The sequence below is a fragment of the Mesitornis unicolor genome, unplaced genomic scaffold (assembly GCF_000695765.1).
Source record: "Mesitornis unicolor isolate BGI_N332 unplaced genomic scaffold, ASM69576v1 scaffold50884, whole genome shotgun sequence".
Lineage (NCBI taxonomy): Eukaryota > Metazoa > Chordata > Aves > Mesitornithiformes > Mesitornithidae > Mesitornis > Mesitornis unicolor.
The window spans coordinates 1-14,233 of record NW_010181733.1 but is presented as its reverse complement, the minus strand read 5'-3'; the positions used below and the strand labels follow the sequence as shown (position 1 = coordinate 14,233).

The following is a 14,233-nucleotide window of genomic DNA, read 5'->3' as shown; positions in this document are numbered from 1 at the left end:
AGTGTCTCCAAAGACACAGTTTCCAAAAGATTCAACTGGCACTGTACGCATAACAGTTTAAGATACTGTATGAAAATTACTATTGCAAAAATACTGTGTAATGAATTCAGGGATTGTGGTGTATTATGGAACCCTGGCACGATCAGCATCAGAGATGTTAACCGAAATACTGAATACTTGATGCTCCACCTGCAGTACAGGTACTTTGTGGTACATAGTTACTAAAGGACAATATTGGACTGGAATTTGTGAGGTATCTGCAGAGCCACGTTGCAGTTTGTAAACAATAATCTGAAAAAAGCTTTGTCTCAAAATCATAACAAACTGAATAAACCAGTACAACGGAGAAAGTGAAATACGTGTTCTGTAGGGCAACCACTGCTCTTCCTGCAGCACCAGTTCTCCCTGCTGCGTGGTACATGGTACAAATCCACATAGTAATGGTTTCTACTTGATCGTTTTCGTTTGCATTTATTGCTCTCAGTCTTTGACTACAAGATAACGAATAAGGCAGCAGTTCCCAAAACATCTTAAATTAGGCACTGGAACTCTGACAACTTGCGCAGGTTTTGCTTATTTCCTGTTTGTAACTCTGAAGCTGGACAGAGCACTTGTACATCCCAAACGTGTTCAGCAGCACTTGTCGGGCCTTGGACTGAACCTCCTCCCACTTAGATGAACTACCAGGAACTGGAAAATCAAGAAAGTAGTAAATTATTTCCTATGTCAGATCATTACATGTTAGAACTTCAAGCTGCCTCTCCCTGGACAAAATAAGGGAATTTCTGAGGATAACTTCTTTTTTCCCTACCCAAAGAATCTGTACTGGATGTTTCAGAATGAACAGATTTTCTTTGCACAATTTTCACTTACACTGTGTCTTCCTGGGCCAATGGGTTCTCTACCGTGCTGCACAAAACCATAGTTAGTAGATTTTGTAGGGTTTTTCACCAGAGTGATATTTTCTGGTTCAACTTAAATAAGAAGATAAAGCAGGGGGTTTTTTCTACACTTAGATTTAGTCTAGAATTATGCTGTACAGCAGCTTACCTAGTTGCAGGTGGACTATGGCAGTTGTTTTTCCTGCAGTGAGAGACCAAACATTTAAATCTTCTATAGAATAAACATCTTCAATTTGCATCAAATCTTCCTTAATGCGATCCATATTTAAATGTCTTGGAGCTCCTATGAGACCAAACATGAGAGAGAGTTAATTCTGCCTTCTGCAAATTCTCCGACCTTTAAAATGTCATGGCAGATCTCAATGTCAAAAGAGTTTATAATGGCAGCGAGTAGCAATTTCTAAGTTATCGACAGAGAAGAATATGCAAGTTGGCATATTACGTCCTGTATGGATACAGAGGTTGTACAGGAATTGCAGTGTCATCTCAAATGTCATTTGTCCTTTCCACAATCCACACTCTGGCGATAGCCTGTATTAGATTCTTCAGAGCAATGCACTTGGGTAGACAAATTTACTGCAGCTTCTGACCCCAAATAACTGCTCAGACGAGACTCTAGGGGCAGAATAAAAATTAAAATAAAAAATAATAATAGTAAGAAAAGCTAGGGTCTGTCTCCTCCTCGCTCCTGAAACTTCTCTCTTCAGGTAACTGGTATCACTTTCAAATGCTCATAGCAATCCATCTGCAGTGGTTAACACACACGACTTCTGTCTTACAGCATGGCATCTCTGCAAATCAATGATTGCAGTGACCAAGTTCTTCTGCATGTAGGACTTTCAGCAGCTACAGCACCTCTGTAGCTTCCCTACTTGACCCTTTAGCTGTAGAAAGGGCAGAATCAGAAGTTTAGGTTATCAATGTGGGCTCATAAACTAGTACAAAAATACTGAACAAACTCTGTTTCTGAATAGTTTCATTTCTACCACAGCTTACCATCCAGTTTTATGGAGTTTGATTATATGCACTATGAGTTCAGCAAGTTCCTCCAGAATTTTTGGATGACTCCTCTCTGAACATGATGCCTTACTGTCTTCTAATGATGTAAGTGCCTGTATGATCTCTTTTGAAAGTTCAGTGTCTAGGATTGTCTTATATTAAAAAAACCTTTCTTCTAGTGAAGACCATAGAAAATTATTTAGCTGATCACTAACTAGCTACCTGCCTGGTATTATTTCTTACCGTCTTCTTTTTCCCAGGAAACATGAACTTAAATTTTGGTATCTCACACAGTGCTATTGATGTACTTCCATGCTGCCTTATAAATCTACATTAAAAAGCTGGATTGTCACTGCTTGTATCAGATTTTTAATTTAGCATTCCTAGTATAATGACGAAACTTAAGTTAAAATGAATACTGACAGCTGACACAACTCCAAAGACCCTGATATCGTAGCAGTAGTCTCCAACATAAATTCAAGTCCATTCTCTCGAGATCCTGAATTTAAGTTGGAAAACTCCCTAGCATACATAGAGCCCACCAGTCATCACTTCTAATAAGATTATTAATGCAGAGATTTTTATGACGACTGGGATACTCAACTCAGACACCTGGAATGTGGTACACTGTTGGTTTAGCTGTTTCCTTCAGCTAAATCTTAGCTACTGCCTTGGAGGTAATTAAGGTTTCTTAAGCAAATTTCACCATTTTTGCTTTCTCAGTGAACTTCCATTTTGGGGATGGGGAGGGGTTCTGCTAACTGACAGCAAAAGCACTTGACACTGAAGATTTTGAGGCCCTTGATTTAACCTTGTAACATAATAGAAGTAGTCAGTCAATAGCTCACATGAGACAGGAAGGTGTAGATAAAACCTAGGATTTTTCTACCATCCCTTACCTTTTCCCTTTCATAAGGTAAAAAGACCAAGCAGTAATAGCTGTCATGTTAGTTCTAATAATGCAAAGAATGTTCCTGGCATCATTCCCTCTTAAGTCACCACATGGACAAGATTCTTCAGCTTATGTTCAGCTTTTTCTTTCCCCCTTTTTCTTTTCCTTCTTCCTTCTTACACCAATCTTTACCTGTACCCTCCCCACAGTAACAGTAGAAGAGCATGAGTAATACAACAGCACTTGTGGCAAAGGGGAAGACAGAAGAGGCATGAAACATCTGTCCAGTCATTCGGCCTAAGCTTGCTTCCTCCTTTAAGATGCATTCACATTGACTTTGACTTTCCAAGTAATCAAAGTGCATAACTGAGTCTGGGTAAATGCTCACTTAGTTTAGCATTTTGCTGCAGAGATCAAAGACATCTAAAAACTGCTGCAACTTAGAAGAGCCATCACGAACCAGCAGACTAATGCAGCAGCAGGATAAACTCATCTCCAGACACGAGCCACTTTGTTAGAGATGGTGATCACGATGGCAAAAAACCTGCCAGTGCTCACTGGTATTTGACATGTAAAGTACTGCAGGCTGTGCACAGACCTTACCTTCCAGAATAATCAATCCTGTGTCACACAGAATTCGAACTGTTGTCAAAACCACCAGTATGGAGAATACGTATGTACATATCGGATCAGCAATCTTGTATTCTGGCTGCAAGAGAAGTTCCAGTGTTAAAGGATGTATGAAAATAAGTTCACTTACAAAAATGTGACTCGGAAAATGCAGTTACTTCTAGCTCCAGCTTCCATGAATATTTATTTTTGTTTTAATAGTTACAAAATACTTCATATAGTCTTCCCTTGTTTTGCATGAAAGTAGGAAGCTTATAATAGAGTATCACAAAGCATTTTTTAATAACTTACAAAACAAATTAAGTCCCTTTTCAATTTAATCACTGGAGTTGATATTAAAAAAATTCCACCTTGCTCCAAAGCCTGTCCATTCCTTACCTTAAAGCGTATGATGTATGCAGCTATGAGCACACCAATACTCTGCACCAGGTCCCCGAGGGCATGGACAAACGCTGCTCTCACAGCAAGGCTGCTGTGTCCATGGCCACTGCTGTGGGCTGCGGTAGGAGAGGTCGGCTGAGGTACGTGAGAGTGAGGGTGGGAATGGGAGTGGCAGTGAAGGTGGCCAGATTGATTCAGCAAAAAACCCATTCTGAAAGAGAAAAAACAGCAACACTCCAAGAAACACGCTTTAGGGTTTGGTGGGCATTTATTTTTCTTTCCTTTTAAACCAAAGAACTGAAAAAGTAAGTATTGTTTCTTTATGAAAAATTTATGAAAATTAAGAGGTCCAGCAAAACTACATCCCGTAAGAAAGTTACAGGCCATGAATTAGCAGCTTATTCAGAAATACATTTAGGAGCATATTCTCTCTGTTAACACAGAGAGAAAGGGAAATCTTACATTAGGTTAACTGCAACACCAACGGCTGCTGTAATCAGCATGATATCGCCATTTATTTCATAGTCCATATGAATGGTTCTTTGAACAGCTTCATACAAGAGGAATGCCATAAGGATGTAGACCAGCAATACACTAATGATGGCTGACAATACTTCTGCAAACAGAAAGGAAACAACATTACAAAAGTAAGTCTCAGAGCTATTTCTATTTCAAAATTAGAAAGTGGACACAGCCTTCATTGTTTAAAATATTTTATGTGTAGTACAACCCCAATGCAAAACCAGTAAGTTGGGCAGTAAATAAAACTCATGTAAAACAGAATTAACAAATGGAGTTTGTTATAATCAAGTCCTTCACACCTCCCTGTCTATATCCCTCAAATTATGTTTTCTCTGAAAACTTCTGCATGGGCGATGACTGTGACCTCTTCAGAAAACCCAGAACTTTTGCCCAAGTTGCAGACAAAGGCCCTCTCCAGGGGACAAGACTGGGGACCTCAAACATCACCACCCCACCTACAAATAAAAGAGAGCTTGATTTCAGGTATCCATAGTATTAAGCTGGATTTAGAAATTACTTTTATATATCCTTTTGTATTTCGGATGAAGAAAAAAAGTAAAATATTAAGAAACATAACAGTACAAACTTGTCAGACATGTTACTCCTAAGCTTCTTGACATATGTGCACGTGTGTTAATTACTGCAGATTTCGGCTATGAAGGATTGTTTAATGGAAGTTTCTGTACTGCTGTAATATACTGACTCTTTTAACATTATCTAATGTTTACCAAATACTCATATTTCACAAAAGTAAGAGTGTTTTGGTGTAGGAATTTTATCTGATCAGCAGGGACTTTCAAAAGGACACATACATTTAAATATAGAAAAATGGAAAGTTAATAAAAACTCCTAATATTTCATTGTCCTGCACCTTCTGCTGCCATTTACATCTGCGGGAAGTGGTTACAGCTCTCTACAAGGTTCCTGCTGTTCTGATGTGAAGTGAACAGGCCTGAATATTTTATGGGGCTGGACCTTCGTGCTGTCTGCCTCGGTACCCAAGTCATGAAACTGGGCTGGCAATAACATACATAAACCTGAGGAGGATGAGTCCACACTACAGTTTTAAGATCCTACTATAAAGAATACAGGCATTTCCAAAAGGGTCTCTAGATTACTTTTAACGTAAACATACTAAGATAGCTGACGTAGAAAACACTGGCACAGTTAAGACTGTCTCAGTTATAAAGAAGTTAATACAGGGCTTTACAAAAAGCACTGGGAAAACCTTAATGCTAGCTCCATTGTATTCCCTGTAAATCCGCAGCCATGCCTGAATAATCTGTAATCATTACGTGCAATGCTCATTCCTGTCACTCGCCAGATGGATCACTGGGATCTTAGCATTCCTGGGTGAATTCAAAGATCAGAGCTGGCACTGCAATGATTGTTCTTCCCCCTTGTTCCACACATGTTGCCCCTGATTTATTCCCCAGTAAGGGAAAAATTCAGCTCTTGGCTGTAACATAGCTCTTAAGCACGACACAACGGAACACAAATGGACACAAACTGGAACACAGGAGGTTCCACTTCAATTGGAGAAGAAACTTCTTCTCAGTGAGGGTGACAGAGCACTGGCCCAGGCTGCCCAGAGAGGTTGTGGAGTCTCCTTCTCTGCAGACATTCAAAACCCGCCTGGACGCCTTCCTGTGTAACCTCATCTGGGTGTTCCTGCTCCGGCAGGGGATTGGACTGGGTGAGCTTTTGAGGTCCCTTCCAATCCCTAACGGTCTGGGATTCTGTGATCTGGGAAGTGCTTCACTTCTCCCTCTGCTTTGAATCTGTCTATGGAGTACAACTCTGGTTGCTGCAGATGTCACTTCTAGCACAGAACTGCCTTAATTTTATTTATTGAATAATACAGTTTAAAAAAACGCAGCTATATAAGCAGTTTAGTATCACCAAAATCACTTGATCCATACAGTGAATTTTTAACGTCATTATGGGAGCAGAAACTCACACCGACGCATTCAGCTGTTCGGTTGTGTGTCAACGCCTGGCATTACCAGGCAGTAATACAGCTCTGACAGGCAACAGTCACAATCTGAGATTATTTCAGAGCAATGGGAAAATCCTGGAAATATCCATGCAAGTGGCAGTGTTATTTACAAAGCAGCCGGATTATCCAGGGCGACAGCTTAAAAAATAACTAACTAACTAAAAAAATACAACGCTTAGGTTTCCCAGAATGCTTTTCAAAAAAAACTGTGCAACCATAGCACATTAACATTTACCAGAGAAATAACATACTGTGGTTTTACAGTCTAAAACCAAGTCTCCTGCAGCGGAAGCCAGGGTTTTTCTTGCAGTTTCTTTCACAGAGCCACTGCCGTGTCAGTGCTGTAGATGTGCGCTTGAGATCTTTCACTTCTTGTGAAATGAGCTGGGCCCTGTCTCAGTGGACTGACTGATTCTGTCATTACTAACATTGTCTCTGCAGCAATGGAAGAGTGCCAGGTTCCGTATCTATGCTTAAATCTGCTCAGTGTCTTGCTGAGAAGGAGGTATCTCCACTTGCTGGTGAAACAGAACTATTTTTGGCTTCAAGAATATAATCCTTTTCAGACACGACTGCAGTTGCCATTATTTTGTCTTCACTTTTCTAACCCATTCCTGAATCTGTCAGCTTCCTTTTCACCACTGAAAATGGAGTAAAACTGAAGATGGAGTACACTTATTAAGTATTCAAAGATAACTGAAATAGCTGAAAACTAGTGCTAATTTCCTTTTGAAATCTGACTAGACAACTAATGGGTCTGCTGTCTTTACAACGCAATGTTTACAGGATCGAGCTTGAAAATTCATCGTCCTGCAAATAAAAGTGATAATGAGCACCAGAAACAGTTCCTTAGAATGTTTTCACGCTGGCTGTACGTATAGATCATCTTAAACTGAATGCAAAGCGTCAGTGATGAGATCTTGCACATATTCCTAGCTTTAAACAAACACTACACATTTTTTTCTGTGACAGATGCCATACCCTATTTTTAACATTCTGTCATGTTTAAACATCTCTCATGAAATTCAAGCTATTGTTGAGCTCATGTTATTTGCTGGCAAGCTTCTTACATATGGGTTATTTGGAAAAATGCCTTACAGCGAGGATTTACCCTTGAAGCTTCTTTGTTACACTACTTCACTCATGTGCGAAACTGGGCCCTCGGGCCACAGTGGTCAGACTGGGTGCCTAAAATCAGGCAAATAAATTTCACAAATGTTTAATTTAAAAAACTGTGTATAGTAATTTTGAACCATCCCATCTTCTGCATTTGCAGAGCCTTGGTCAAGACCTGGGGGCTTCTTGCAGGGCCTTTACCCGCTTCCCCTTCCTCACTGCAGCCACAGAAACTCTTCCCCCAGTCCCAAGCTCCAGTCCTCTTCCTCTCACAGCACATGCTGCGCTGCTGCTGCCCATGCAGGAGGGTGGGGGCAGAAAGGAACCCCTGGAAGCTGTATAACCCTGCTCCAAGCCGGGTCAGCTGCAGCAGGTTTTGCGTATTTCCAACCGTGGACACTCCACAACCTGTTGCAGTGTGTGACCGCTTCCTGGCACTGGGCAGCAGAAAAGGAGGAATAATTGTTGCAGAACCTGCCTTTTCCAGGGAGAAGATGGTGGGCGATACAGACTAAATCTCTAGGCCAGGTCATTGGATCAGTCCGGCCAGTATTTTTCTTCACAGAAATAAGGGGAAAAAAAACCCAGCAGAAATTGAGGAGGCAGGAATCTCCTAGGGATTTGTGTTTGCAAAGTGCTATGGAGCCCTCAGATTAATTGAAAAGGCAGTGAAAATTTACAGGACTGAGTAAGATTTCAATGGTTAAATTTCTTTTATTTTTTCTTAAGATTAACTCCTGTTTTAAGCTAAGCCATGGCAGGTTCAATGTATGCACTATTTGGCTTTAGAAAAATTAGAAAGACGCATAAACTACTCAAATTATTTTTAAACAGAGTTCAGGTATGTATAAATGGTAGCAAACATCCTTCTGGAGAGTACGAGCGAATGCCAGGGGCATACCTGCAAGGTCAGGTTTCTGTATTAGGGGAGCTCCTATGACAAAATTAAAACCTCTTGAAAGAAAAGTTTGTAATGGGAAATGCTGGCACTGTCAATGCTTTCTCACTAAAGCCCCACGGATCTTTGCTAGTGTACAGAGTTATGCATTCATGCACTAGTGACTAACTGATGACAAATGACTAGGAGTGATGAGGTTGTTGAATTCTACTGCTGCTCTAGCAGCCAAAGTAAGAATTTCAAATTATGACTACACAAGACTTTGAAATGCCTTGAAAAATATATGCCATAGAAGGTATAGAGCACTGTGACACTAGAAATCATCTGTTTCATGAAAAATAAAGGTTGAAGGTTTTGGTAAAATGCCTACAAGATCTGCAGATGTGTGTTACGGATTATTATATCCAGTTGGCAGCCACATGAAAGCACCTTTTATCATCATTACATTTCGAAACATGAAGTAATGAATCCTGAAAATACCCTTCCAAGGTTTAGTACATAATTCTGTTTATACTTCTTGTTACAGACACCTAAAATGGGGAGAGTTTCAGCAACGTACCGTATTTCTTGGGACACTCTGACCTCTGCTTTGTGTGGTTTGGGGAGGAATACTGATTTATGTGGCTTCTGGCAAGGCAGAGCTCTCTGGTAATACACTCCACAGAACTCTTTAGTTCCGGATTTAAATGCCATTTCTCACATTGAATAGGAACTTATTCTAGTGTCGTGACTCTACTGAAGTCAAGGAGACTTCCTAAATCCTAGGCAGTTGTGAACAACTGCCTGATGTGCAGCTCCTGCACCAAGAGCTCCCCTGTGTATCACGCAAGCAGTAGCAGCGGTGCAGCAGGGAGTGACCAGTGAATGTGTCCGTCTTTTCCTCACCAGCCTCAACTCCAAAGCATGAAGGCACGCAGGGACCTGACCCAATGCAATACAACCTACGCAGTGGATCCACAGTGGCCAGTGAAAGGACATTACAGTCAGGGCGTTAAACATAAAGCAACTTTTAGGTTTGTTGCTACTTTCTTTCTGGTTACCTATTCTTCTAGAATTAGGTGATCTTTACAGCTGTTGCTCAAAATACTCTGTTAATAGTAAAAGTTGATATCTACATACCAAAGCGATGAAATCCAAAAGTGAACCTCTTTGTGGGAGATTTTGCAGACAGCCAGAGAGCAAGCAGGGTCAAAATAATACCACTAAGGTCAGTTAACATATGAAGTGCATCTGTCATAATTGCTAGACTGTTAGCAACATATCCACCTGAAAACAAAGTTGGAGAAGTCAGGACATATGACATGAATGATTCTAGATTATATCCTCTTGGCACAGCTTAACAGTCATTTATTTTCATAACAGTGCATTATGTGCATGAGAGCCCTTCTTACAATCACTAAAGAGATTTTTTGCCATTACAATCAAATGCCATGCTATAATTTCAAGCTACCGTAGTTACAGGTGCAGTGAAGTATGCTTTCTATTAAGAGCAACGTAGAAAGGATTCATTTATTCTTATTATTCCTGTTATTATTGCTGTTAAAATTCACAGAGACTACTTGCATCATACTGTTTGCAAGATCAGGCCCAAAATAGTTTTATGTTTCTCTGTATAACATCGCATATGTGTTTAATCAGCTGATCTTTTTATGAAACCTAAACTGTTAAATATTTTGACATCACAGAAAAGGGACAGAAATCCAATGCCTCAATGGCAAGGAAATTTACCTTGCCTCCTTTTTATTTTTATTGCATTAATTTTTAACCTTCATTATTCCCTGTCCTGTCAGGGGTGTGTAAGTTCTGCCAATATATATTGCAGGCAATGACTTTCACTTGCACAGCATTCTTCGTTATTGCCATTTCTTTCTTGTAATTATGAGCTGCATTGAGTGAGACAAATAATCTCATGTCAAAGGTTAATATCTCTGTTCCAATTAAATTGCTAATGGTACTATTGGATGAGTGAGAGATTTAAAGAATGTGCCTCTCTCTTAAGCATCTCTTATCCAAAGGGGAATCAAGGACAGGCTCCATTGTCCTCCATAAGGTAAGCCCAATTTCTCAGAGGAGATCCCATCTTTAGTGTCAGCTCGGCTATGATTTGGTTTCTCTTTTTACCTCGAGACTGTTACTCAGCCTGCAAATTCTGCCGAGCAAAGCGCGCAGCTGGTGTGCCATGTGGCAGGCTTGAGGCTCCAACTAACATTGCGAGTAAAGTTACCTTTGTATACGATTAAAACTGTCTTAGTGCAGAGGCTGACCATGAGGAAACAGCGACGGGAAATTCACAACTCGCTGATTGCTTTCAAGACCAGGCATGAAACACACCTGTGTGTACGGCCGTGGGTAGGCACACACCTGCAGACAGCGCTACGCTCTCCTCCCCAGCCAAACAAGCAGCATGGCTGATACTGCACTATTGCTTTTGCTGTGGGTAACTGCCAAATACACCACATTTCAACCAGTTCCCTTCCTCCATCCCCAGTTCTTCAGTTGTTCCTGAGTTTCTATGTCAAATTCTTCTGAGGCTGACATTTTCCAAAGGGCATCAGAGCTCAAAAGTAAGGAGTTTTTAAGATTTAACAATTCAGCAGCTTTTTGAGTAAAATGAGTTGTCTTTCCTTTCTGAATTGTGTTCTCATATAATTTCAAAAAATATGACTTAGAAATAAGCAACTCGGCCTCTTCTATTCAGCACAGAAGAAATAATAATTTGTATCTAAGGACATTCAATGCAGTAGTTTGTATGTGTGATCATTTACAGTATGTATGTTAATTAATGTCATAATTAATCATATAATTAATTTTGAGAATCACTTTTATTTCCACTAGTCTCTCACTTAAAGACTTTTAAAATTAAACGACAAAGGTAATTCAGGTATTGAAGCTAACTGTAATGCAGCATGCGGATTACGAAAACATAACTGAGATTTATGACATTCTGAAATCAAAGGTTCTCTGTCTCCAAATGTATTGGCTCATTGCTTGGTTAAAGGTAGTGCCTAAGGGTTGTTTAAACACTATTGGCAACCTGGAAGAAAAACAAAAACGACGCCTATAACCTTTACAAACAGACAGCTCGATGGCCAACCGCTGTTTTCAGTGACCTACGAATGACAGCAGTGCTCCTCATGGACGATCAATTACAAGTCTCTAAACGTAGCTGAAAAGATCAAAACCCTGTCAGAAAAGCTAACCAGGACCTGCAGTATGTTTTCCATTTCTTAATCCAAAATGATTCCCACAAAATGGAAGTTGTTATCTGACTTTTACAATGACTGTTCATCAAATTAAACAACAAAAACTGAGGTGGGCTGGGGTAATGAGCTTGGCTATAATTTGGAAAAATATGCCAATCAAGATTTCCCAAAAAAGCTGCTGAAACAAAATTTCTTCCATCTTGACAGCAGTGATAGACAGCAAAAGGATTTTTACTGAACAAATTAATTGTCTGATAGGATCTTCTGCCTTTTTCTGAGAAACTCTTATCTGTCAAAGATATAGAAGAAAGTCAGTTAAATGTCTATATGATGAAAAAAAGTTTCCCAAATACCTGAGCTACAGATTAATTCAAAAAGTTCAAAAATCTGAAACCAACCAGACAGAACACAATACAGGGCTGGAGTAAATGAATTAAACAGAAGTCCTGGCTGTAAGGGAGAAACAACAGATGATGAGGCAATGATAACAGAGTATTTTCACTCTCAACACCTATTATTTCTAGAGCTCTCTCTGCAGTAGCCATGGAGGGGTCTACAACAGACGAGTCGTATCTGAAGCCCCCAGCAGACACATTCTTAGTGACTGGCATCAAGTTGCAAACAGACTCACTGTTCAGTAAGGGACCCTTCAGATGAACTAAAGTCAGTGTCTATCAGAACTTTGATAGACGAGTCAAATAGAACGACTCTCATGTTAAAGGATGTCTGTGTCTGAGATATAACACCGTGCTGCTGATCAAATCCACCTGAGATCATGCTGAAACAAAGTCTCAGCTAAAGGGAAGAAATAAATGGAGCCAGGGGCAAATGGAGGCATTCAACCAGATCCCTGCAACAGGTCTGATGTGAAGCACCTTCTCCGTGATGAGCTGATGTATTGCGGCAGTGTCATGACTAACACCACACGGAGAGATGTTGAAGGACAAACCGTTCTGTCATTAACCCATGTTCCTGAAATAGGGCCCCAAATAAAGCTGGTGCAGATACAGTCAGTGTTCTGGTCTGTCTCTGAAAAACAACCATTTATCCTAAGGATTTTTTTCTACACACGTGGGACAAACTGTACTATTTATACTTGAGGAATGGTACCTTTCCCTGTCCATTTTGCAGAAGTTTCTGTCTTAAACGTACAATTCACAACTGTCCCAGGATCCAAGAGTGATCCAAGAGCACGAGCTCACTTTACATAAACAAACATCAGATCTTCAGTCATTACTGACCAGATTTGTACAGGTGAGGAACAGGATGTAGGTCCCACGTTACTATACCTGGGGCATCTCTGTTCTTTACCTCCAGAAAGTTTTTGTGACTTGATTTCTTTTTTTTTCTGGAGAATTATGGCCAATAATTCATCTGATTGGATCTGATTTAGACTTGTATGTTAAAATGAAAGCAATGTAAAAGCAATTAATTGTTATAGTTGCTAGAGAGACCCGGCTCAACATACACATTGATGTACTGGCACTGTGTAGTGCTCCCCACTACCTCAAATGGAGGAAAGTGGATGAGAGAGTTGAAGCTTTTACAGATGGTAACAGCACATGGATATTGAATTGATAAGTGAACAGAGATTAAAAGGTAAATACTGGCAAGGGCATAACACTTAATAGCTCATCTCTGCATCCAGGGGACTTTCAAATTTAATTTTATTTCAAGCCTACACCACTATAGGCTATTAAATAAAGCACTGTCATTTTGTAGAGACAGCTGTGTAAGACACGGGTTCTCTTCAACGTGAACAGCAAACGATACTGTGCCTTTATGCAGGAGCAGTAAAGGCTGCATTTGAGCACCAGATTAATTCTTCTGACCAACAACAATCAGACACTTATATAGGAACTAATATCCAACTAAAAACCCAGCATATTTCTGCCAAGTACTAACAAACCAACCAACCACAAAGAATTTAATCAACCTACTTGGTATTCTTATGCATTGTAATGGGAAGTGTTAAAATACCTATTATTTTAATAGACTTTGCTCATAACACTTATGTCTGGATGAAGCATATGCTAGTCCAGAGCACAGTAGGACATCGGGAAGTTGTCCAGAAGAGTGGCTTCTTCACTGGGCTGTTACTGAGAGCTCAGGATTTGTCTTTTCAGGTGTACAGCTGTATCTGGTGAACAAGGACAAATACCCAAAATACTAGTTTTGTTATGATGGTAGATGTCACACTTAAAAACTGTACTTCACTCTTCTTCGCTTGCTGCAAACACAGCGAGATTTTATGGCAGTAATGAAAAAATACTCAGGATTAAATTGTTTATCTTTTTATTTATGTCTGAAATAAAATGCAGTTTCTCCCTAGCTCAAAACAGCTAACAAAGTTACAAAACAAGAGAAATAAAAAGCCATTAGACATACAAAAAAGAAAAGCATATTTTTATGCCATTTGGGAGAATTTATGAGATTCAGGTAAGAGAAGCTGCAAATTCCGTTTTTCTTTTTTCCTGCATGGAAAATACAGGCGGACTTTGCTCCTTCTCCCTCTGTGAACGTGCAGCTGATCTCCCCACTCTCTCTGAGTAACAGATGGTTTATCTTAGTAAATATTGAAGACCGCGGCTAAAAAACAAAAAAAAACCTCCCCCGGCTGACTCACCTATGAGCTCCCCCGTCATGAAGAGGAGGTAGAGGAGGGCAGCGAGCGTCAGCCGCTTCTTCACC

The 14,233-nt window shown here is 40.1% G+C and overlaps 1 protein-coding gene across 1 annotated transcript; it reads right to left on the bottom strand.

The window, feature by feature from the left end:
- Positions 1-520: 520 nt before the first annotated feature.
- On the bottom strand, positions 521-14,229 carry SLC30A4 (solute carrier family 30 (zinc transporter), member 4; the record flags this gene model as incomplete). The annotated part of the gene is made up of 7 exons (XM_010183499.1): positions 521-690; positions 1,051-1,185; positions 3,397-3,502; positions 3,802-4,015; positions 4,267-4,420; positions 9,459-9,605; positions 14,169-14,229. Coding segments are annotated over 7 exons (972 nt in total), but the record flags the coding sequence as incomplete, so codon positions are not given.
- Positions 14,230-14,233: the final 4 nt, after the last annotated feature.